The following is a 20340-nucleotide window of genomic DNA, read 5'->3' on the forward strand; positions in this document are numbered from 1 at the left end:
GTTATTTTCATCTTTTTATTGTATTTCTAATATATTACAAAAAAGCTTAACTGATTACAAAAATTCTGCAGAATGCGGCAATTCTTTGAGCGATTGATTGTCAAAATAATTGATTACTAACAAAATTGTAAGTTGCAGTTCTACAATGAGATAAAAAACAGTTTCACCAACCTGGACCACTTACAGACATTTATTTACTCGCTGCAAACTGAAGTTGTCGCTTCAATTTCAGTAACTTCCTGGTTAGATGTGAAATGATAAAGAAAGACAGTTTGCAAACATGGCCGCCCTTATAAAACATAGATCACAACAGAAACTTCTGATAGAATATGGAATAATTTCACTGAACTGAGCAGAGAAAAGTCATGAGCTGCTCAGGTCCTCATTGCTAGCTAAGCTAGGCTGGTGGAATCGACTACCTCATTCTCTCTCTCGCTCTCTGGTTGCCTAGCAACAACCTGCTGGACAACCTGCGCAGCAGCAGTTTAAAGTTTTCCCGCTGTGCCTCACAACTGCTTGAAAATAAAAAAAAAACAACGGCATGGAGTGAAAACTGGATGAAACGGGAAATGTCACCTTGGCGTTATTTCATATATTTTAAAACAAAAAACTAATAAATAATTATCGATATCGACTGATATGAAACGTTTATATCGTGATATGTTTTTCGGCAGAGATTCCTCCTGTGTGGCGATGGTTTTTATTTCTGTCGTTGAACTTGGGTGGGAGAAGAGGCGTGTTGTCGTCCCACTGCTGAGCGAAACGATCATCAGGCTTGATCAGTTTGAGTTCATTGATATTTAAAATAAGGGTAAGTCTGGAAGATAAGAGATAAATGTGGTTGAGAGTTGGGTGTGTGGTTTTATAAACAGTCATAGCAGCAGAAAAGGAAAGCGGAGGAAAGCAAACCTTTCACTTCTGTGCGTTCAGGTTTTACGCTGTTCTTAAAAATGAAGGGAAATGGAGTAAAAACTAAGTACACCCCTGCTGTTCTGATAGAAAGTACCGTCTAGATGCTGTTCATTAAATGCACTTTCACTGTAACCAATGCCAAGGTGGAAAAACATCAACAAAGGCTTCAGAAAAGAACATTTACTGGAGTTGGAGTAAAGTAGCACAGACTGCTACTGCTGCTCTGAAGGTTTCTAACGATGTGCTTCAAAGCTTTGGATTCAAAAAGATTAGTTCTTTCTTTGGTAATCGACTTATCTAGAGCCTGTGGTCTCTATTTTATTAAAGATCCTCTCAAACAAGCTGCCTGTTGGTGTAAGTTCCACCTGTCTTTGGGTCACAAAAGGTGTACCTCAAGGCTCAGTCTTGGAGTCACTTTCGTTCCAATCACTTCTGATTTGTGTCCAAACGTGCCGAATGCCTCCTGACATTTTATGCAGATGATTGTGTAATTTGGTCTCTGGCTTGGCGTTCACATCTGCATTCGAACCAAACCAGAGTTCACTTCAACCGAACGGAGCCCGAGGTTTGGACCAGAGTTCGATTAGCATTCACACCTCACCAAACAGACAGGACTTTCAATCAATCAATCAATCAAATTTTATTTCCATCCATCCATCCATCCATCCATTTTCTTTACACCCTTGTCCCTCAGTGGGGTCGGGAGGGTTGCTGGTGCCTCTCCAGCTAACGTTCCAGGCGAGAGGCGGGGTCACCTGGACAGGTCGCCAGTGTGTCGCAGAGTGCTTCACATAATTAAAATAAAAACAGCATGTGACGGTGCATAAACAGAAAGAAAAAGAGAATTAAAAAAAGAGGTGAAAAAAGAAAAACATTAAAACCCACACCCCTTGACTTCAGTTAAACATCTTACACCTCAGAGTTTTAGTTAAAACGCCAATTAACAAGCATTCTCACACCTCAGAGTTTTAGTTAAAACGCCAATTAACAAGCATTCTCACACCTCAGAGTTTTAGTTAAAACGCCATTTAACAAGGATTCTTACACCTCAGAGTTTTAGTTAAGATGTCATTTAACAAGGATTCTCACTCCCCTAGAAATAGATTTGTTTAACTGGGACGTTTTCCGGGGGGCTTTACATAGACAGTGTGAAAGAGAAATAAAAATAAGTTAATAACTAGATGAAAAGTAAAGATTAAAAACATCAAAGATATCAAAGCTGTACTCTAGTCGATCAATAATTAAAATAAAAACAGCATGTGACATTAAATAAACAGTGAGAAAGAAAGAGATAAAAAAAAAAAAAACGGAAAACGTTCTACGGAAACAAGCTGGAGTTTGTGTAAATAAATGGCATAAATAGACTTAGTTTTATTTGTTTTACACCTGTGACGTAATTTGAATACATTTAGAACCTGGTACCCATGAAACTACATGATGTGTAGTTTCATGTTGAATTGGTGACATTCACACACACACCACCGTGTTGTGTTGGATTTCCTGTGGACTTCATGTGATGGTTGTGCTTGCAGCACTTTGTCCGCTGTGACCTTTCTGCTGCACGGGGTCAAATCTTTGTGATTAGCAGTGAAAGGAAGCGGCCGGGACTCGCTTCCTCATTCTACATCTGCGTTTCTGTTCCAGCACATCGTAAAAATCGGCGTCGTTCAGCGAGCTTTAGTGAAAAACCAGAGCATGTCGGCGTTTCATCATCACACCGGTCAGTGGAAGGAGCCCCGCTCCCCGCAGGGTAAACAGGCTGCGGGGTGGAAACGTTTGGTGGAAATGTCAGCCGTGACATTTACCTGCTGTGTTTGTTTGTTTGCTGCTCGTCTTTCCCCTCCTTGACCTCTTTGGTCTCCCTGCCACTGACTCTTCTTCATTTCAACACTTTTTCCGTTGTAGCTGCTGCTGCTTTCATGGTGTCACCTCAGCAGTTCTGCCTCAGTGAACGGGCTCCAGGACCAATAAATCAATCAATCGCATGATAAATGGAAACGAGTTCAATCATTTCAATTCGCGTGATTTATCGTTTCTCACTTCCCACCGAAAACTGGATGATAAAATTCTTCAGTTTGGTGTTTTGGTCTAAACTAGCTTCTGTTTTTGTTCTCTTTTATTTGTTGTTTCTGTTGTTTTGTTTGTTTGTTTTGTATATTTAAAATTCTTCCAGTTCCAGTGTTAAATGTTGATTAGAAGTTAAAGTGTATTAATCTTTGAGATTATATTACTTGAAAATAATATTATTGTTTATCGCAATATCTTCTGGGACAATTTATTGTCAAGCAAAATGTGTTGCAGTGGCAGGCCCAGCTGGTTCTCTGTAAGGTGGGAGGTTTCCAAAATGCGGCTGGAGGGCCTTTTGTGGCCCCAGGAGTTTCTTTGTGAGGTCGCATAGTCGCATGTTAGGAATGGTTCTTCTATAGGAGACCATCAATGACAAATTTCTTAAATTGAAAATAGAAAATTTTAGGTGCAAAGCAAATGTTTTTCTTTTATTATCTGTGCTGCTTTCAATTTAATGTCAGTGGGGCCACAAACCTTCAGCGACTTTTTACACCAAACAGATTTAATCACATCCAATCATTTAAATCGCATTAATGCTGTTAATGGCTTCCAAGTCAGTTCCCGGGAATAAAATAAAAATAATTTTATCGTATAACTTTAAGACTATCTTATGGACATTTGTAGTTAAAATGCTGAGGATGCAAAAATAAAATAATTTACTATAAAAATATGTTGGATTTTAATTGAATAAATGAATAAGTTGTGATTTCGGCTCACGGTGCAGAAAGTTTAGACATCGCTGCTTTTCAGGTTCCCAGAAGTTACCTGGCTTCTTTGAACGCGTCGTGCGGCTCGTTTTTAATCAGAATTATTGTGCAAGAAGGCTCAACAACAAAGCTCTGCACAGATATACATGCAATCTGCTCTGTAATGGTGAGTGACTAACCTTTCCCAGAAACACAGATCAACATCAGATCAATGCTCAGGTTCAGTGTAACTTCCAGCTTCACCAAATTCACACAAAAAAACACATTTTCTGTCAAGTTCAGCCCAACTCTGATGAGATATGATGGACTGAAGTGATTCTGCTTCAGAACTCCTGATCCAGATCATTTCTAACATCTGAGTTACATTCTGCAGATATTCACTGCAAAAACACAAAATCTTGCCAAGTATTTTTAGTCTAGTTTTTCACATAAACGTCTCGGTGCTCTTAAAATAATGCACTAGTTCCACTTTTAGGTAATTTCACTCATAAATAAACATTTTTCTCATGTTTAAGAGGAATAATCTGCCAAAGGAAGTAGAACTGTTTCATCAATATTGTTAACTTAAAACAAGCTCCCATGTCTTACTTGTAAGTTAGTTTTGTCCTATGTTTCATAATGAATCACTGTGTGTTTGATGTTTTCGTTGAGGCTCGGATATACGGCTAAGGCCAAAATTATTCATACCCAAGCAGTAAAACAATATCGTATCTGCCGTTCACATTTCTGGTGATTCTTGGGATTTAAAAATTATTTATCAGGTTAAAAAGCTTCAGCTATTTGATTGTTGTGAGGCTGAAGCAAATCGTCTCCTGGATGGTTTAGATCATTTACTTAGCGTCGTTATGGATGATGATGCTGTGACCCAGGAAGCCTCTGACTGAAGAATGTTGCTGTCGTGACATGCTAACAGCTGGTTAGCCAAACGGAGACGATATTCCACAGAAACATGTCCTGGATGACAGAGATGATTCAATTCGATTACAAATCAACTTTTGATTTAAAACTATTATCATTAATGATTTCCAGGAGTTTTTAGCCATTTGTCTTTGTAGCTATTTAATGAAGAATTGTAAAAAATGTGCAGAATTCCTCACCATGGTGGATAAAGGATCCCTAAACCAGATAGAGGAAGTGGACCAGTGGAAGGAAAATAACTACATTGCTCTCCCAGCGCATTTTTGATGAAAACCGCAAACGTCTGACCAATCACACAACTCTTTGCACAGAGGGAGCAACGTAGCTTAGCTTCTCTGTAGCTTCTCTGTAGCTAAGGTGTAGCTACACTGTGGCTTCACAATAGCTACGCTGTAGCTACCCAGTAGCTATTCTGTAGTTTCGCTGTAGCTTCTCTGTAGCTACGCTGTAGCTACGCTGTAGCTACACTGTAGCTTCACAATAGCTACGCTGTAGCTACGCAGTAGCTACGCAGTAGCTATTCTGTAGCTATGCTGTAGCTACGCTGTAGCTTCGCTGTAGCTACGCTGTAGTTTCGCTGTAGCTTCGCTGTAGCTACGCTGTAGCTCCACAGTAGCTATGCTGTAGCTACGCTGTAGTTTCGCTGTAGCTACGCTGTAGCTCCACAGTAGCTACGCTGTAGCTACGGAGTAGCTATGCTGTAGCTATGCTGTAGCTACGCTGTAGCTATGCTGTAGCTACGCTGTATTTTCGCTGTAGCTACGCTGTAGCTCCACAGTAGCTACGCTGTAGCTACGCAGTAGCTATGCTGTAGCTACGCTGTAGTTTCGCTGTAGCTTCGCTGTAGCTCCACAGTAGCTATGCTGTAGCTACGCTGTAGTTTCGCTGTAGCTACGCAGTAGCTATGCTGTAGTTATGCTGTAGCTTCGCAGTAGCTTTGCTGTAGCTATGCTGTAGCTTCATTCTGTTCATTTGGAATGCACCAGTAGCCATCTTTAAATCTCTGTCTGGTTTTCTGTTTAGACAGATGTTGGAGTAGGGGATATACTCCAACATCTGTCTATGTTGGAGTAGAAAGATCCTGTTTCAGCTCCTCTTATTCACCTTTTTACCTTAGAAATATATTTAATCTGTTTGTCACCAAATCTACCACAGTGTTGTGCTTAAATAATTAGGAAACTCTTTTCATAATCCATGCAGCTCTTTGTGATACATTGCAATGGCAATAAATTTGTGATCCTGTTTTTCATCTCTTTCATTTTTTTTTAATTTCATTCACCCGATAATTATGAATTATTCATGTAATAAATACAGTAAATCATGAATTAAAACAAGCAGAAAGGTTTTGAACTCTGTGGCATTTTATTTCTTTTGCTACATACAGAGATAAAACCTTGTTTTATTTGTAGTTGGAGAAAAATAGATTGTATATAATCTGTATGTTTCTCATTTCAGAAACATTTTGTGTCAATTTAAGTTTGATGGGAAACAAATCAAACCCAAAGACCAACCAAAACGTTCCACCAAATGTTTTTGTGTAAAATTTACATATATAAACCTCAGATATTAATCAAATTTAGTTGTACACCTCAGATATTTGTAGTTTGATCAGATTTCCATTTTGTAAACATGAGATTAAGTCACGATGTAGATGCGTCTTTGACTTGGAGTTCAGTCAGTGAGGCAACATTGAAGCTGAGCTAAGGTGAAATTATGTAAATGTTTGTCTGATGCAATTTATTGTGAACCCCCCCACTGCGACCAAACCACAACAACTTTCCATGTTAATGTCAGAGTAACGCTTAAAGCGGACAAACAGAAAACCAACTGCAGCTTCCATTGCATCAAAACGCCGCCGATTTTCCGACTAATCAAGCTCATGATGCGGAGCTGGCCGCTTCTCCTGCCGAGTCCCTGAAATGTTCCACGTTCTCTTTTTAAACAACAAAATTAATTTAACTCAGCCGGCTGACAAAGGTGTTTTACCATGATGTAAAGGTTACAGTCCAAGTGGCAAAATGAATGTGAAGACCGGAGTTGATTCAGGTTGAATTTCTTGTTTTGACGATGACGTTTATGCTCTTTCAAGACTTTTACAGTATCTGTTACTTTGGAGAAACGTGAGCTTTAAATGCCATGAGTGGTGTTTTGAAAACTCCCTCTCTGTGTTTCCGTTTCGCTCTGTGCAACTTGTTCTGCCCTAACTGGCTGGCTGCGTACGCAGATGACTGTTTTCTATTTAAGGAGTTACAATGTGAATCGGTGTTTCCTTTGCTTGTTGTGGGAGGGCTGCTCTGCCATGTGTGAAATGTGTAGTTATTTCTGCTTTATGCACCCACTTTTAGTGGAAATTCATTGCTAATTTAAACTGTTTTACTCTTTTTCTTGTGATATTTGTTGTTCTGGTTTTAGGTTTACTGTCGACCTAAAACCTAGAACAGGGGCGGGCAATCCAGGTCCTGGAGGGCCAAGGGCCGGGGTCCTGCAAGTCTTGGATGTCTACCTGGTTCAACATGCTTCAGTCAAAAAGCTGAATCACCTCCTCAGTGCAGTGAAGTTCTCCACAGTCCTGCTAATGACCTTATTATTGGACTCAGATGTGTTGAAGTAGAGACACATCTAAAGGTCGCAGGACACCGACCCTCCAGGCCTGGAGTTTCCCACCCCTGACCTAAAGGCATTAGTGGGTAGCAGATTCCGATGGTAGCAGATTCCGATGGTAGCAGATTCCGATGGTGCTTCATTATTTAAACAAAAATTCTAATCAAGTTTTTATTTATTTATTTGTTTTTAAAGGGACAGTGCAACTAAACATTTTATCAGTTAGCTGATGAAACATACACAGAGCGTTACTCTTTTTGATGCAAGTAAACTGAATTCAAAATTCATAACACATATAAAGAAGTACTAGAAAATTTCAAGTGAAATGCATAAAAACACATATCTACATCAAATTGTCATTGTTCACAGTGTTGTTCTTCTAGCCAGTGCTTTGATTTATTGAGAAAAACCTAAAGTCTGGCATTTACTTTAAGGTCTAGCACTCGACGACGAAGCATTAGGGCTCATGAATGGGAAAAATTTCTGCTTAAAAACTTGGAAATTTCTATATTTATTTCACATATTTAGAAGAAAAAACATTATGATTCTCTGATGTTGAAAATTTGTGAATTTGCAACAAAACCAGGATAATTTTTAACGATTAAAGCCATAATATATTATATAAATCTGAGATATTCTCTGATAGTATAAAGTACACGTGTCAAACCTGAGGCCCTCAGGCCAAATCTGGCCCACTGCAGCTATTTCTGTGGCCCCAGAACTTCAAGATAACAGTCGTGTGCCTTCATACTATTTTATCAGTCAAATGAAATCAGTTATTTATATAATGCCACGGCACATCAATGTGAAAGAACGTGCAGGAAATATCTCCTAAATCAACAACCTTCATGATCCAAAAAGCCATTTGTACCTTCAGTCCAGCTGAACAAACTCAAGCTGCTAATGTTACACAACCTGCAGAAAAAAATACAATATCTAAAACTACTAGAGGAACCTCCAGTTTGCTTCTAATTTTAGGTTTTAAAATGAATTAAAACATAAAATCTTCACAAAAAAGAGGATGTAGATATTTGTGGAACGTTATGCAAAACCAGCACAGACTGTACTTTCCAACATAACGACGAGAAAAATAGATCTAAGATAATATTGAGGATACTTTTGCTGTCATTCTTTTTTTTAAATAAGAAAACTGCATTTGCTTTTATTTCTACATCAGTTGGTTCAGTTACAGGGACCCATGGTGGGAGGTCCAACGGGCCACTTGTGGCTTCAGAGCCACAGGTTGCAGACCCCTTTTAGACATGTATTTCCTCAGAGTCAGGAAATACATAAATAAATGTATAAATTTACGTCTTTATTCATGGAAAACTGTCATTTTTTCCTCATAAATTTCTGACTTTTTGACATCAAAACGTTTACTCCTGATGATTTCTTTCTCGTTCGTCTACAATGTTCAGGTTTTTCTTGTCATTTATTAGCATCTGCTGGCGGATGTTTGAGATTTTTCTGGCAGACCAAAAATACAAAAAAAGAGAAAATGATTTAATTTAATTTTTTTTTCTTTTTTTTATTGCTGCGACAATCCTGCAAAGAGAAAAGTAACACCACCCTGTGTCACACCTTTAAAGGTCATAGTATGCATGTGTTTGACTATATGTATGCATGAGCGCTTGCTATAAGTGTGTGTGTGTGTGTGTGTGTGTGTGTGTGTGTGTGTGTGTGTGTGTGTGTGTGTGTGTGTGTGTGTGTGTGTGTGTGTGTGTGTGTGTGTGTGTGTGTGTGTGTGTGTGTGTGTGTGTGTTCATAATGCCACAGAGTCGATGTTGTGGGCTGTTTCTTGCACTCCACAGTTCTGGACTGCAAACCTGCACATTGAACTCTGCAGTTGCACAAGGAAACTCAGTGGCATCAATGAGCTCAGCTGTCATAAACCTCAGGTTACAGTGAATAATGTTTCTGTTTGGATTCTTTTCAGGCCCGCAACAAGCAGAATGGAGAGCTGGCGGCTATTAAAGTCATCAAGATGGAGCCAGGTAAGAATTTTTCTCTGTTTGTTGGAAGGGAAGGTACTGCGTCTTTAAGAAAACTTTGATTATGTTGCAGCTTAGCCTACATAAAAACCTCAGACTCGTTTTAAACTCAGTGCAATTGTTGGTTTCTTTTCTCAGTTTAGTTCAAATAGAAACGCTTTAGCACCTTCAAACCTTGGACTGTTTTTATTCTCTTAGTGAGACAGAAATATAAACCAAACTGCATCATCAAAATGGCCAAAAACAACCAGAGCCCCCGCAGTTGCATCACTTTTCTGCCGCGTGCGTCTCAGTCGGTCCTCTGAGTGGAAAAACTCAACATGGCTGCCAGCGTTACTCACTTCGTCCGAGATTCTTGTAAACTGCCAAAAAATATCTGGATCCAAATTTATTTTATTGGTATTTTTTCCATCCTTTTGTTCTGTTTTTTTAAGTTACACAGTAGAAAAATTAGCAGCAATAATTCAGATTATTGAGTTAAAGAAAAAAGTCATAAGGTTCATTTTTCTAATTATTTCAGTGAAAATATCAGCTGATTTTAACCCTTTCTGTCTTTTATTCTTCTTCTTTTCTGACAGTTTTTTTTCCACATCTCTTTATTACTTTTATCTCCTTGTGAATCTAACTGGTCAGAAATATTATTAGCATTCAGACTGACTGCAAGGCGCTAAATGTAGCATCTAACTGGTGTTTAATTGTGATTAATCAATTAGTGAAATAATTGTCAACTAATTTAGTAATCGATTAATTGATAATGAGTTTACAAACTAAAAAAAATCTAGTATGCAAAAGAACACAATTATACAAAATGTCTAAAATATATTCCTGGAGTCGCAGTTTTAGCTTCACCTGCTTCAAATTCTGTAAAAAATAAATTAATTAATCTGTTAAAACCCAAAATAATCCACCCTTCACTGAGTTTATGTTGGGTCCATCTGAAAGAGCTGAGCTTTTCATTTGTTGTTGGAAGTGTTTTTTAGTTTCAAATAGATTCTTTGCTACAAATAATCATTAAATAAATGCTTTGTTGTTGAATTTTAGGCATTTTAAATGTTTTTTCCCCAATATTGTATAAAAAGGCTTAAGAGGTTAAATGAAAAATCTGCAGAATTTGACAATATTTTTATCCTATGAATCGATTAATCATCAGAATAATCGATTAATCATCAGAATAATCGATTAATCATCAGAATAAATGATTAATCATCAGAATAATCGATTAATCATCAGAATAAATGATTAATCATCAGAATAAACGATTAATTGTCAGAATAAACGATTAATCATCAGAATAATCGATTAATCGTCAGAATAATCGATTAATCGTCAGAATAAACGATTAATCGTCAGAATAACTACTATCAACACTAAAATAATTGTTAGCTGCAGTTAATAAAGTGATAAAAATTGTATGTTGACTTATTGAGCAGCTTTAGGACAAACATTGAGTCTTTAAGTACTTGAGGCTCCTCGGCTCTCAAAAATTGTTTAATTTTTAATTTTTTTTTTGCTTCATCTAAAAATGTCTCCGTCCTTGTTAGAACTGTTTTTGTTTTTATTTTCCAGCTTTGCATCACCAAGTGGTTAATTTCTGTTTGCGTTAGCTTGTAACAACATAGTTTAAATTCCTCGTATTATAACTTTACTATTATGGTTGAATGTTATAAATGTGTGGAAAAGGGTAAAAATCAGCTGCTCAAAGTGCCTTTTTCCCATCATGCACTGCTTTTAGTTTAAATTGTGAGAACCTGCTGCTGGTTTTAATGGGGAAGTCGACTGAATTCAGGGCCGTTTGTCTGTCAGAACGGCGGCCGATCGTTCTGACAGACACTCAACCAAACATCAGTCAGACGCAACCGACACATCAGAGTTTTTGATTTGGTTGCATCACCCATATTTAAAAACTGAAAACCGTCTCCAGTTCCTGGTCATGTGGATAAAAAGGCCAAGTCTGCTTCAGTTGAGGTGATTTTAGGCAAAACTTTGCAGAAAACTTCAGAACTTCATCGACCTTCAGACTCTTTTGCTGTCTTCCAACTTTCCAGAGACTCGAATGCAGTGAAATGTTAATTTACTTTATAAAGAAGTTTATTTCTAATTGTTGATTTTGTATCAACATTTCATCGAACCATTAAATATCTCGGTTTTCATTTTGGAAAATAATTTTCTCTGCTTCCAGAAACTAAAATCCTCTAAATTCATCCGACTCTTTCAGATGACGCGTCAATTCAGAGAAGATAACCTGAGAAATGAGGAAATATCGAACAAAAAAAATCACAGTTTTCATAAAATTCCCTGTAAATACCCCTCTGACTTTTTAATTTCTCACTTTATAACTTGGTATGCACAGCATATTGGCATTAATGTCGGCATCGGCTGATGTTGGTCAAGTTTAAATTGATTTATATTTTCGTCTTGGTATTGTCATAACTCCACTGTTGGATCTGGAAACTTTGCAGCTCTTTGTTTTATTGTTTTCTCTGTGTTTAGTAGAAAATGACAGGATGGAACCATAAGTTATATTTAAATGTCTACAGAACTTGGAGAAATAAATCATTTTTGTTCCATCCTCAAACTTTTAAAACCTTACACTGCAAAAACACAAAATATTATCAAGTATTTTTGTCAAGTTTCTGGTGTAAATATGTTTCTGCACTTGAATTAAAACAAAACTAACTAATAAGTGACTTTACAGCCAGATATAAGAGCTTGTTTAGAGTAAATAATTTATTAATATTGATGAACAATTACTTGTTTCATTGGCAGATAAATTAACTTTTAACATGGGAATATAATATAATATAATATAATATAATATAATATAATATAATATAATATAATATAATATAATATAATGTAATCAATCAAATCAGATCCTCTGTTTTGCTGAAAAGTTATTTGTAAGTTTTCTCTAATTTCAAGTGTAGTAAGATATCTACACTATAAACTAGACAAAAACATTTGGTAATATTTTGTGTTTTTGCAGCGCATGATGGAAAGAGGGTGCACTTACTTTCCCCCCAGGCCTGTATGTTGTAATCAGTAAACAGGAGGAACTGTGGTTGGAAAAAAACCTTCCACCCGCGTTAAAGATGAGCAGAAAAACATCCGAGGCCCAAACAGAACGTGATTCATCGTAAACAAGTTGTGACCCCATCAGGATGACTCACCTGTTGCCAAGCGGACGGAGAGAAAACCAGGAGAAAAAAAAAGTCTGCAAGCGTTTTATTTTGAAAGCGGCTTTCTGTCTCCACAGAAGACGACTTCTCCATCATCCAGCAGGAAATCGTCATCGTTAAGAGCTGCAAGCATCCCAACATCGTGGCGTATTACGGCAGCTACATACGGTGGGACGTTTCTCTGGATGCTTATTTATTCATTTTGAACGCAGTCCCTAACGCTGAGCCGTCTGTCCTCCTGCAGAGCCAATAAACTCTGGATCTGCATGGAGTTCTGTGGCGGCGGGTCCCTCCAGGACATCTACCACGGTCTGTTTGCTTCTTTATTTAATCCCTTCTTTGTAAAACGTTAAAATCCCCCATTACGTCTTCAAACACATTTATTTCTAAATGAATAGAGAATAGATTTTTATTTTAAAGAGGTTTAGCATTACTGGTTACACAGGGAAGCATTGATGACATTATATATGGAGGAAAAGTTTCAATCCAGTAATTATAACTTTAAAAATTGCAACTAAAATGTAATTAGTTGAATTTTCCACTAATTTAAATTAACATGTTCAGGGCATTAAAACATTTTAGCCTTTATTTTGTACACTGTTGCTCTAAGGACAGATGGGACAAAAAGGAAAAGGAATAAATTTCCATCAAAAAACTCAGAAATTTTGAGAAAAAAAAATCTGAAAATTTCAGAGTTTGAAAAGTTTAAATTTTTCAGAAGTTTCCAAGTTTTTTTCTGAACGTTTCTGAGACTATTTTCAAAAATATCAGAGTTTCTTGGTGGATATTTACTTTTTTTCTTTCTACATTTTCCCTGATACACATTCGTAGTTTTGCTTGTTAACTTATTATTAAAACCACAGGGAAGCTTTGACTTCTACTGATATTAATATTGATCTTCATCCTGGTGATCAGAAAGAATCTGCCAGTATTTTTTATCGTTTTTCAATAAAACTGAAAACTTTTTTTAGTTTAGTTCAGTTTTTGTTTTTTTGGTTTGAAACCTGCAGCACATTTTTGCTCTAATGGTAAATTTTTAATTGACTTCAGTGTTGAATTAAAACAAAAATCTTTTATCAAAATCAGATTCTGTGTCAGTAGTTTTGTTTTTTATTCATTTGGAAACGGATGCAGAGGATCCTCAGCTGGTCAAAACCCCAAATAATAACAAAACAAACTAACTTTTTGCTGTTTTTACGAATTGTGGCATTTTTCTTGTTCTCTAAAAACGTGTCTGCAGCGTTTTTAGTTTGTTTTGTTCATTTTTATGTGTTTTCTTTGATTTCAGTATTTTTTATTTGCAGTTTTTTGCTTTGTGGGTTTTAGAGTTTGGTTTCGGGTTTTCAGATTGTTTTTCCGTTTTCCATTGTGTATAAACCAGCTTCAACAAAAAGCATCATGTTCACCTTTGAGCCACTGATTCACCTTCTTCATGTATTTTATTTTGAAGGCCGTAATGGCTGCGTTTCGTTGTAACGATTAAACATGAATGTTGTCCTGCAGTGACCGGCCCTCTGTCGGAGCCACAGATCGCCTACATCTGCAGGGAGATGCTGCAGGTAACCGCTCTGTTTTCCAGGTTTCCTTGCATATTTTGAAGGACCTTCAAAGTAAAAGTCTCCTGTGTTTGTGTGAGCAGGGCCTGGACTATCTGCACGCACAGAAGAAAATCCACAGAGACATCAAGGTCAGCCGGTCGAAACCTGATTCTGTTTACGTGAACTCTGCGTTTGTTTTCTTAAGATTCAGCTAAAACATGCAGACTCCTGCACTGCAAAAACACAAAATCTAAACAAGTACTTTTGGTTTATTTTAGTGCAATTATCTTAGTACACTTGAACTAAATGTTTTTTTAATCAATGTTCAATAATTATTGACTCATAACAAGCTCCTGTATCTTGCTGAAAGGTTACTTGTTGGCTAGTTTTCTCATATTTCAAGTGTTTTAGGAGATTTGGACTTGAAACTAGACTAAAATATTTTGTCAGATTTTGGTTTTTTTGCAGTGCAGAACTTTCTACTGAATAATCAAACTCCACATTTTCCTGGAAAACACTTTTCTGCTTTTGCAGAACTAGATTGATGACAGTTTCTGTTCTGATGTCCAGAAATAACATTCCTGGTAAACCGTCAGGTGTCTGAGCTCCAGCTAATCAGTTTCCAGCCGTCAGTCGTGTATTTTCGCTCTCCGTCCTGTGCGGCTTCGCTCACAGATCGCCGGGCAGATAGAGGGAGAAGCTGTGAAGAATGAAAAGGTTTCTGTGGTGCAGCTGCTCTCATGTTGCGTTTCTTTTCCTTGCAGGGTGCCAACATCCTCCTGAATGATCAGGGCGAGGTCAAACTGGGTAGGTGGAAGTTTGCAGCGTCTGCAGTGTCGCGGTGTGGTTAGCATGAGTCACTCACCGCCAAGGTGGCAGATCTCATCACAACACCTCTGCTGCCTCGTAAAACTGTGGCATTACTTCAAAAACACAAACATTTGCAACATTTACTGCTTATTTTCACTCGACTCACAACGCTTGAGCGAACGCTGCAGACCTCAGCAGCAAGAGATGCTAAATGAGCAGCATATTAGTTCACACTGCAGCCTGAAGTGACCCAATTCCGATTTTTTTTGCCGGTGCCGTTCACACTGCCAGTAAATGCAACCTGTATGTGTTCTGCAGTGTAAACGGGCAAACGACCTGAAAGTGTCCCGCATGCGCAGTAGAGGGCGCCATAGCGTCAGCGTTCTCAGTGTTCTGCCAACCGTCATAAAAAGAAGAAGAAGAAGAGCTCAGAGTTTGAGGAAGTAAACATGGAGGCTAACGGTGGAGCTTAGCTTATATATTTGAAGTTGTTTTCCAACCGGAGCAGCAAATTAACAACTTAATCCTCATATAATCCATCATGGTTGTTGTTTTTCTTCCTTCCTGTGCGTTTCAGGAGCAGAATAGTGAGATTTGTTGAGAATCAGTGACGTTCAGTTCGGATGAAGGTGACCTGAACGTTATGGTCACATTTGAATCGGACACGTATCGGATATGGGTCACATTCTTAAAGAATCCGACCTGAGCTGTTCACACTGCCATGAAAAGATCGGATTCAGGTCGCATTACGTCAAAATAAATCGAAATTGAGTCACTTCAGGCTGCACTTCATGCCTCATAACGTCTTAAAAACAAGAAAACAAGACTGGAGTGAAACCTGGATAAAACCGGAACGGTCAGGTCATCAGTCTGGCGTTATTTCAGATATTTAAAACAAAAGAACTAATCAATAATTATCTATAAAAACTGATGTGAAACGCTTTCATCATGATACGTTTTTCAGCCTTGGTTTGTGAGAACATAAAAAGTCAGATTTTAGGGATTTACTGGGCAACAAACCACCTCACAGATCACAAATTTCCTTTTTAAATAACCTGTAAGAATAAACCTGTCCAGGTTTGAGTTGTTTGGTTTTACAATAAATCGTTATTGGGTGACTTCATGCTGCAGTGTGAACGCAGCCTTAGATTTTAAATGTCTTTTTCTTATTTCTGTTTAACTGCAGCTGACTTTGGGATCTCGGCTCAGATCACAGCCACTCTGGCTCGGAGGATGTCCTTCATCGGGACGCCGTACTGGTGAGCCGCGCCGCCGTTTCTCTGCAGCTCCAATCAGAATGAGCTTAGGCCACAGTTTATTACCAAACTTAACAATAATAATTATGCAAAATCTAACCGCAAATGAAAACACCAACCTGATGGCTTCTTCATGGCTTTTACAATTATTGGAAAGAAAAGACAAACCTTTTTTTTTGTCTAGTTTATGTTGCAAAAATCTTGAAAAAGACGAAACTAACTTACAAGCAGACGCAGATAATAACTAGTTACATTTACACGAATAACTTTTTGTAAAAAATTAACATTAACACTGCAAGAACACAAAATCTTTTGGTTTCCAATGCAGATGTTTTAATACAGTTTAAACAAGACAAAATGAACCTACAAGTAACTTTTGAGTAAATAGAAGTTTGTTTTAAGTAAATAATTCCTTACTGTTCATTTTTGTAAAGAAGTTTTAGTTCCACTGACAGATTATTTCACAACATGGCAGAAATGTTTTGTTTTAAGAGAAATAATCTGCCAGCGAAATTATAATTTTTTTAATATCAGTATTAAGGGATTATTGACTTAAAACAAGATATTTTAATCAATATGTTCACTCATTTTTAAATTAACTTTAATAGTTTTATAGTTTTTCTTCTAACCTTTGCTTCTTTCCATTAGTCCAGTTCTTATACCTGACCATACACTGCAAAAACACAAAATATTTTTAGTCTGGTTTCTAGATCAAATATTTAATTACATTTGAAATAAGAAAAACTCACTTACTTTTCAACAAATAGGATCTTTTTTTAGTCAATAATTCCTCTTGATGTTGATGAAAAACGTCCAGTTTCATTGGCAGATTATTTCATTTACAACAAGACATTTTCCTGTGTTGTTAATGAAATAATCTGCCAGTAAACTTGAACTTTGCCATCAATATTAAGGAATAATATCTTGAAACAAGCTGCTATTTTCTGACAAGATAAGTTAGTTTTGTCTTAGTTCAAGTGCATTGAGATATTTTTTACAAGAATCCAATAAAACTACTTGGAGATTTTGATTTTCAAAATGTTCCGGCTAACTTTTCGTCTTCTCCCTCCTGTCCACAGGATGGCGCCAGAGGTAGCAGCTGTGGAGATTAAAGGCGGCTACAACGAGCTGTGTGACGTCTGGTCAGTGGGAATCACGGCCATCGAGCTGGCAGAGCTGCAGCCGCCCCTGTTCGACATTCACCCGCTGCGGTGAATAAACGCTCACACTCACCAGCAAACAGCTGATTGATTCACAGCAGGAGGCTTGAGCCGCCGATGAGCCGCCGTTTCCTGCAACGGCGCCCTCTGCTGGGCTTTGACTTGCACTAGCATGTCTGGGAAATATGCATACGCTTCCATTTTTTTATGGTTTTTAAGTTTATTATGTATTTTTCTCTCGTTTCTAGTGAAAATATGTCAGCACTGAATTAAGACCAACTAACTTACAAGTAACTTAAGCTAATATACAGGAGCTTATTTTAAATAAATAATTATTGTTGATGAAAAAGTACAAATTCCACTGGTAGAGTACTTGGTAATCAATGGACTTCGCACCATTACCTAGCAACCCCTTCCAAGCCCAACTGGTTACCTAGCAACCCTAGCCAAGCCTAGGCTGTCACCTAGCAACCCCAGCCAAGCCCAACTGTTTACCTAGCAACCCTAGCCAAGCCTAGGCTGTCACCTAGCAACCCCTGCCAAGCCCAACTGGTTACCTAGCAACCCTAGCCAAGCCTAGGCTGTCACCTAGCAACCCCAGCCAAGCCCAACTGGTTGCCTAGCAACCCCAGCCAAGTCCAGGCTGTCACCTAGCAACCCCTGCCAAGCCCAACTGGTTACCTAGCAACCCCAGTCAAGTCCAGGCCGTTACCTAGCAACCAAATTCTTGTCCCACTGGCAGATTATTTCACTTATGACCTGGGAAAATGTCATGTTATGACTGGAACTGGAACTTTTTCATGAGTTTTAATTAATTATTTATTTAAAATAGGATCCTACGTCTTCCTGAAAAGTTTTTTGTAAATTAAACCAACGATGCAAAAACACAAAATCTTACCTGTATTTTTTTTTCAATCTAGTTTCTAGTGTAAATACCTTCGTACACTTCAAATAAGACAAACGACCTTATAAGTAACGTTCCAACAAGACATAGGAGCTTATTTTAAATCTTAATTCCTTAATATTAATGAAACTGTTCTAGTTCTATTGGCAGATTATTTCACTTTTAACAGGTGAAAAATGTTTTAAGTAAAATAATCTGCCAGTGGAACTAGCATTTAAAAAAAAAATCAATATTAAAGAATTATTTACTACTTGTCTGTTGGGTAATGATAAGAATGATAAAAATAAAGGAGGAGGAGAATTGTTAGAAGAAAACTATAAAAAGGAGCATAAATATATCCAGCTGCCGTCAGAGTCGCACCCACAGTTTATTAAAGATGAAGCTTCCGTTGTTTCTTTTTTAGTCGTGGTGAACATGTAGCAACTTGTGTACCAGCTGCACCACTGAGGCTCATTAACATCATTTTTCCATTACTTATCTGCCAGAAGCAAAATCGGCTGTAGATAATTTGCTGAAGAGCATTAAGTTTCCGCTGGTTCGTGTCTCACGGATCCATTTCTGTCCCTCCTGCAGGGTTCTGTTCCTCATGTCCAAGAGCGGATACCAGCCCCCGAAACTGAAGGACAAATCCAAATGGTAAACATATTATTTGTTTAATTAAACCTTTATTTAACCAGATAGAAAACAAAGGCAGCAGAATAATGGGCACACTGCAAAAACACAAAATCTTACCAGCTACTTTTTGTCTAGTTTCTAGTGCAAATGTCTTATTTCAATTGAAATAAAACAAAACTAACTTACAAATAACTTTTTAACAAGAAATAGTAGTTTGTTTTTAGTAAGTAACTCCTGTTGAAATTTGAATGCTAAGCTAACTCTGATCCTACAAACCTCGGTCTGGGTTCGGCTGAAGTGAACTCTGGTTCAGGTTGAATGCATATGTGAACGTTAAGCAGACCAGAGGCGCTCCAAAAACAGGAAGCAGACTACAGCGCAGGGCATTCTGGGTAAACCAAAACAAACATGTTAGCCTAGCTCTAGCAGGAGAAACGGCTCCTCCAACCACTAAAATCTGGCACTACTCCATTTTTGTTTGTTTTGTGAAATTGTGTGAGGTTTTCCTGTTGTTTCCTTCAGTTGCAGCGCCCCCACAGGCCAGGAGGGGAACAGGTTTGGTTGGTTTGACTCGGAGCAGAGAGGAAGATGGAGCCAATGTTGCAGTTTTGGTTCCAGATAGAACCGAGTCTGTTAGATGTGAAAACAGCCTCAGTGTTGTTCTTTTTTATTTTAAACATCAGCCGTAGCGGATAAATGTGATCTGTTTTAAGGATCAGTTCATCCCTGATCTCATGACTTGCACCAGCCGTAGCGGATAAATGTGATCTGTTTTTAGGATCAGTTCATCCCTGATCTCATGACTTGCATCAGCCATAGCAGATAAATGTGATCTGTTTTTAGGATCAGTTGGTCCCTGATCTCATGACTTGCACCAGCCGTAGCGGATAAATGTGATCTGTTTTTAGGATCAGTTGGTCCCTGATCTCATGACTTGCACCAGCCGTAGCGGATAAATGTGATCTGTTTTTAGGATCAGTTGGTCCCTGATCTCATGACTTGCACCAGCCGTAGCGGATAAATGTGATCTGTTTTTAGGATCAGTTGGTCCCTGATCTCATGACTTGCATCAGCCGTAGCGGATAAATGTGATCTGTTTTTAGGATCAGTTCATCCCTGATCTCATGACTTGCATCAGCCATAGCAGATAAATGTGATCTGTTTTTAGGATCAGTTGGTCCCTGATCTCATGACTTGCACCAGCCGTAGCGGATAAATGTGATCTGTGTTAAGGATCAGTTAATCCCTGATCTCATGACTTGCACCAGCCATAGCAGATAAATGTGATCTGTTTTTAGGATCAGTTGGTCCCTGATCTCATGACTTGCATCAGCCGTAGCAGATAAATGTGATCTGTTTTTAGGATCAGTTGGTCCCTGATCTCATGACTTGCATCAGCCGTAGAAGATAAATGTGATCTGTTTTAAGGATCAGTTGGTCCCTGATATCATGACTTGCATCAGCCGTAGAAGATAAATGTGATCTGTTTTAAGGATCAGTTGGTCCCTGATATCATGACTTGCATCAGCCGTAGCGGATAAATGTGATGTGTTTTTAGGATCAGTTGGTCCCTGATCTCATGACTTACACCAGCCGTAGCGGATAAATGTGATCTGTTTTTAGGATCAGTTGGTCCCTGATCTCATGACTTGCATCAGCCGTAGAAGATAAATGTGATCTGT

The 20340-nt window shown here is 38.1% G+C and overlaps 1 protein-coding gene across 3 annotated transcripts in view; it reads left to right on the forward strand.

Annotated features, from left to right (window-relative positions):
- Nucleotides 1–20340, forward strand: part of map4k1 (mitogen-activated protein kinase kinase kinase kinase 1) — a 51235-nt gene that overhangs the window by 15533 nt on the left and 15362 nt on the right. For all 3 annotated transcript variants that reach the window (XM_008426664.3, XM_008426665.3, XM_008426666.3), the window contains exons 2-10: nt 9142–9199; nt 12453–12543; nt 12620–12684; nt 13879–13934; nt 14015–14062; nt 14678–14720; nt 15910–15982; nt 17059–17190; nt 18617–18679. In XM_008426664.3, coding sequence (XP_008424886.1) covers nt 9142–9199; nt 12453–12543; nt 12620–12684; nt 13879–13934; nt 14015–14062; nt 14678–14720; nt 15910–15982; nt 17059–17190; nt 18617–18679 — 629 coding nt within the window. The remainder of the gene's footprint in view (nt 1–9141; nt 9200–12452; nt 12544–12619; nt 12685–13878; nt 13935–14014; nt 14063–14677; nt 14721–15909; nt 15983–17058; nt 17191–18616; nt 18680–20340) is intronic.

This window comes from Poecilia reticulata, chromosome 13, assembly GCF_904066995.2.
Source record: "Poecilia reticulata chromosome 13, P_reticulata-male-v2, whole genome shotgun sequence".
Lineage (NCBI taxonomy): Eukaryota > Metazoa > Chordata > Actinopteri > Cyprinodontiformes > Poeciliidae > Poecilia > Poecilia reticulata.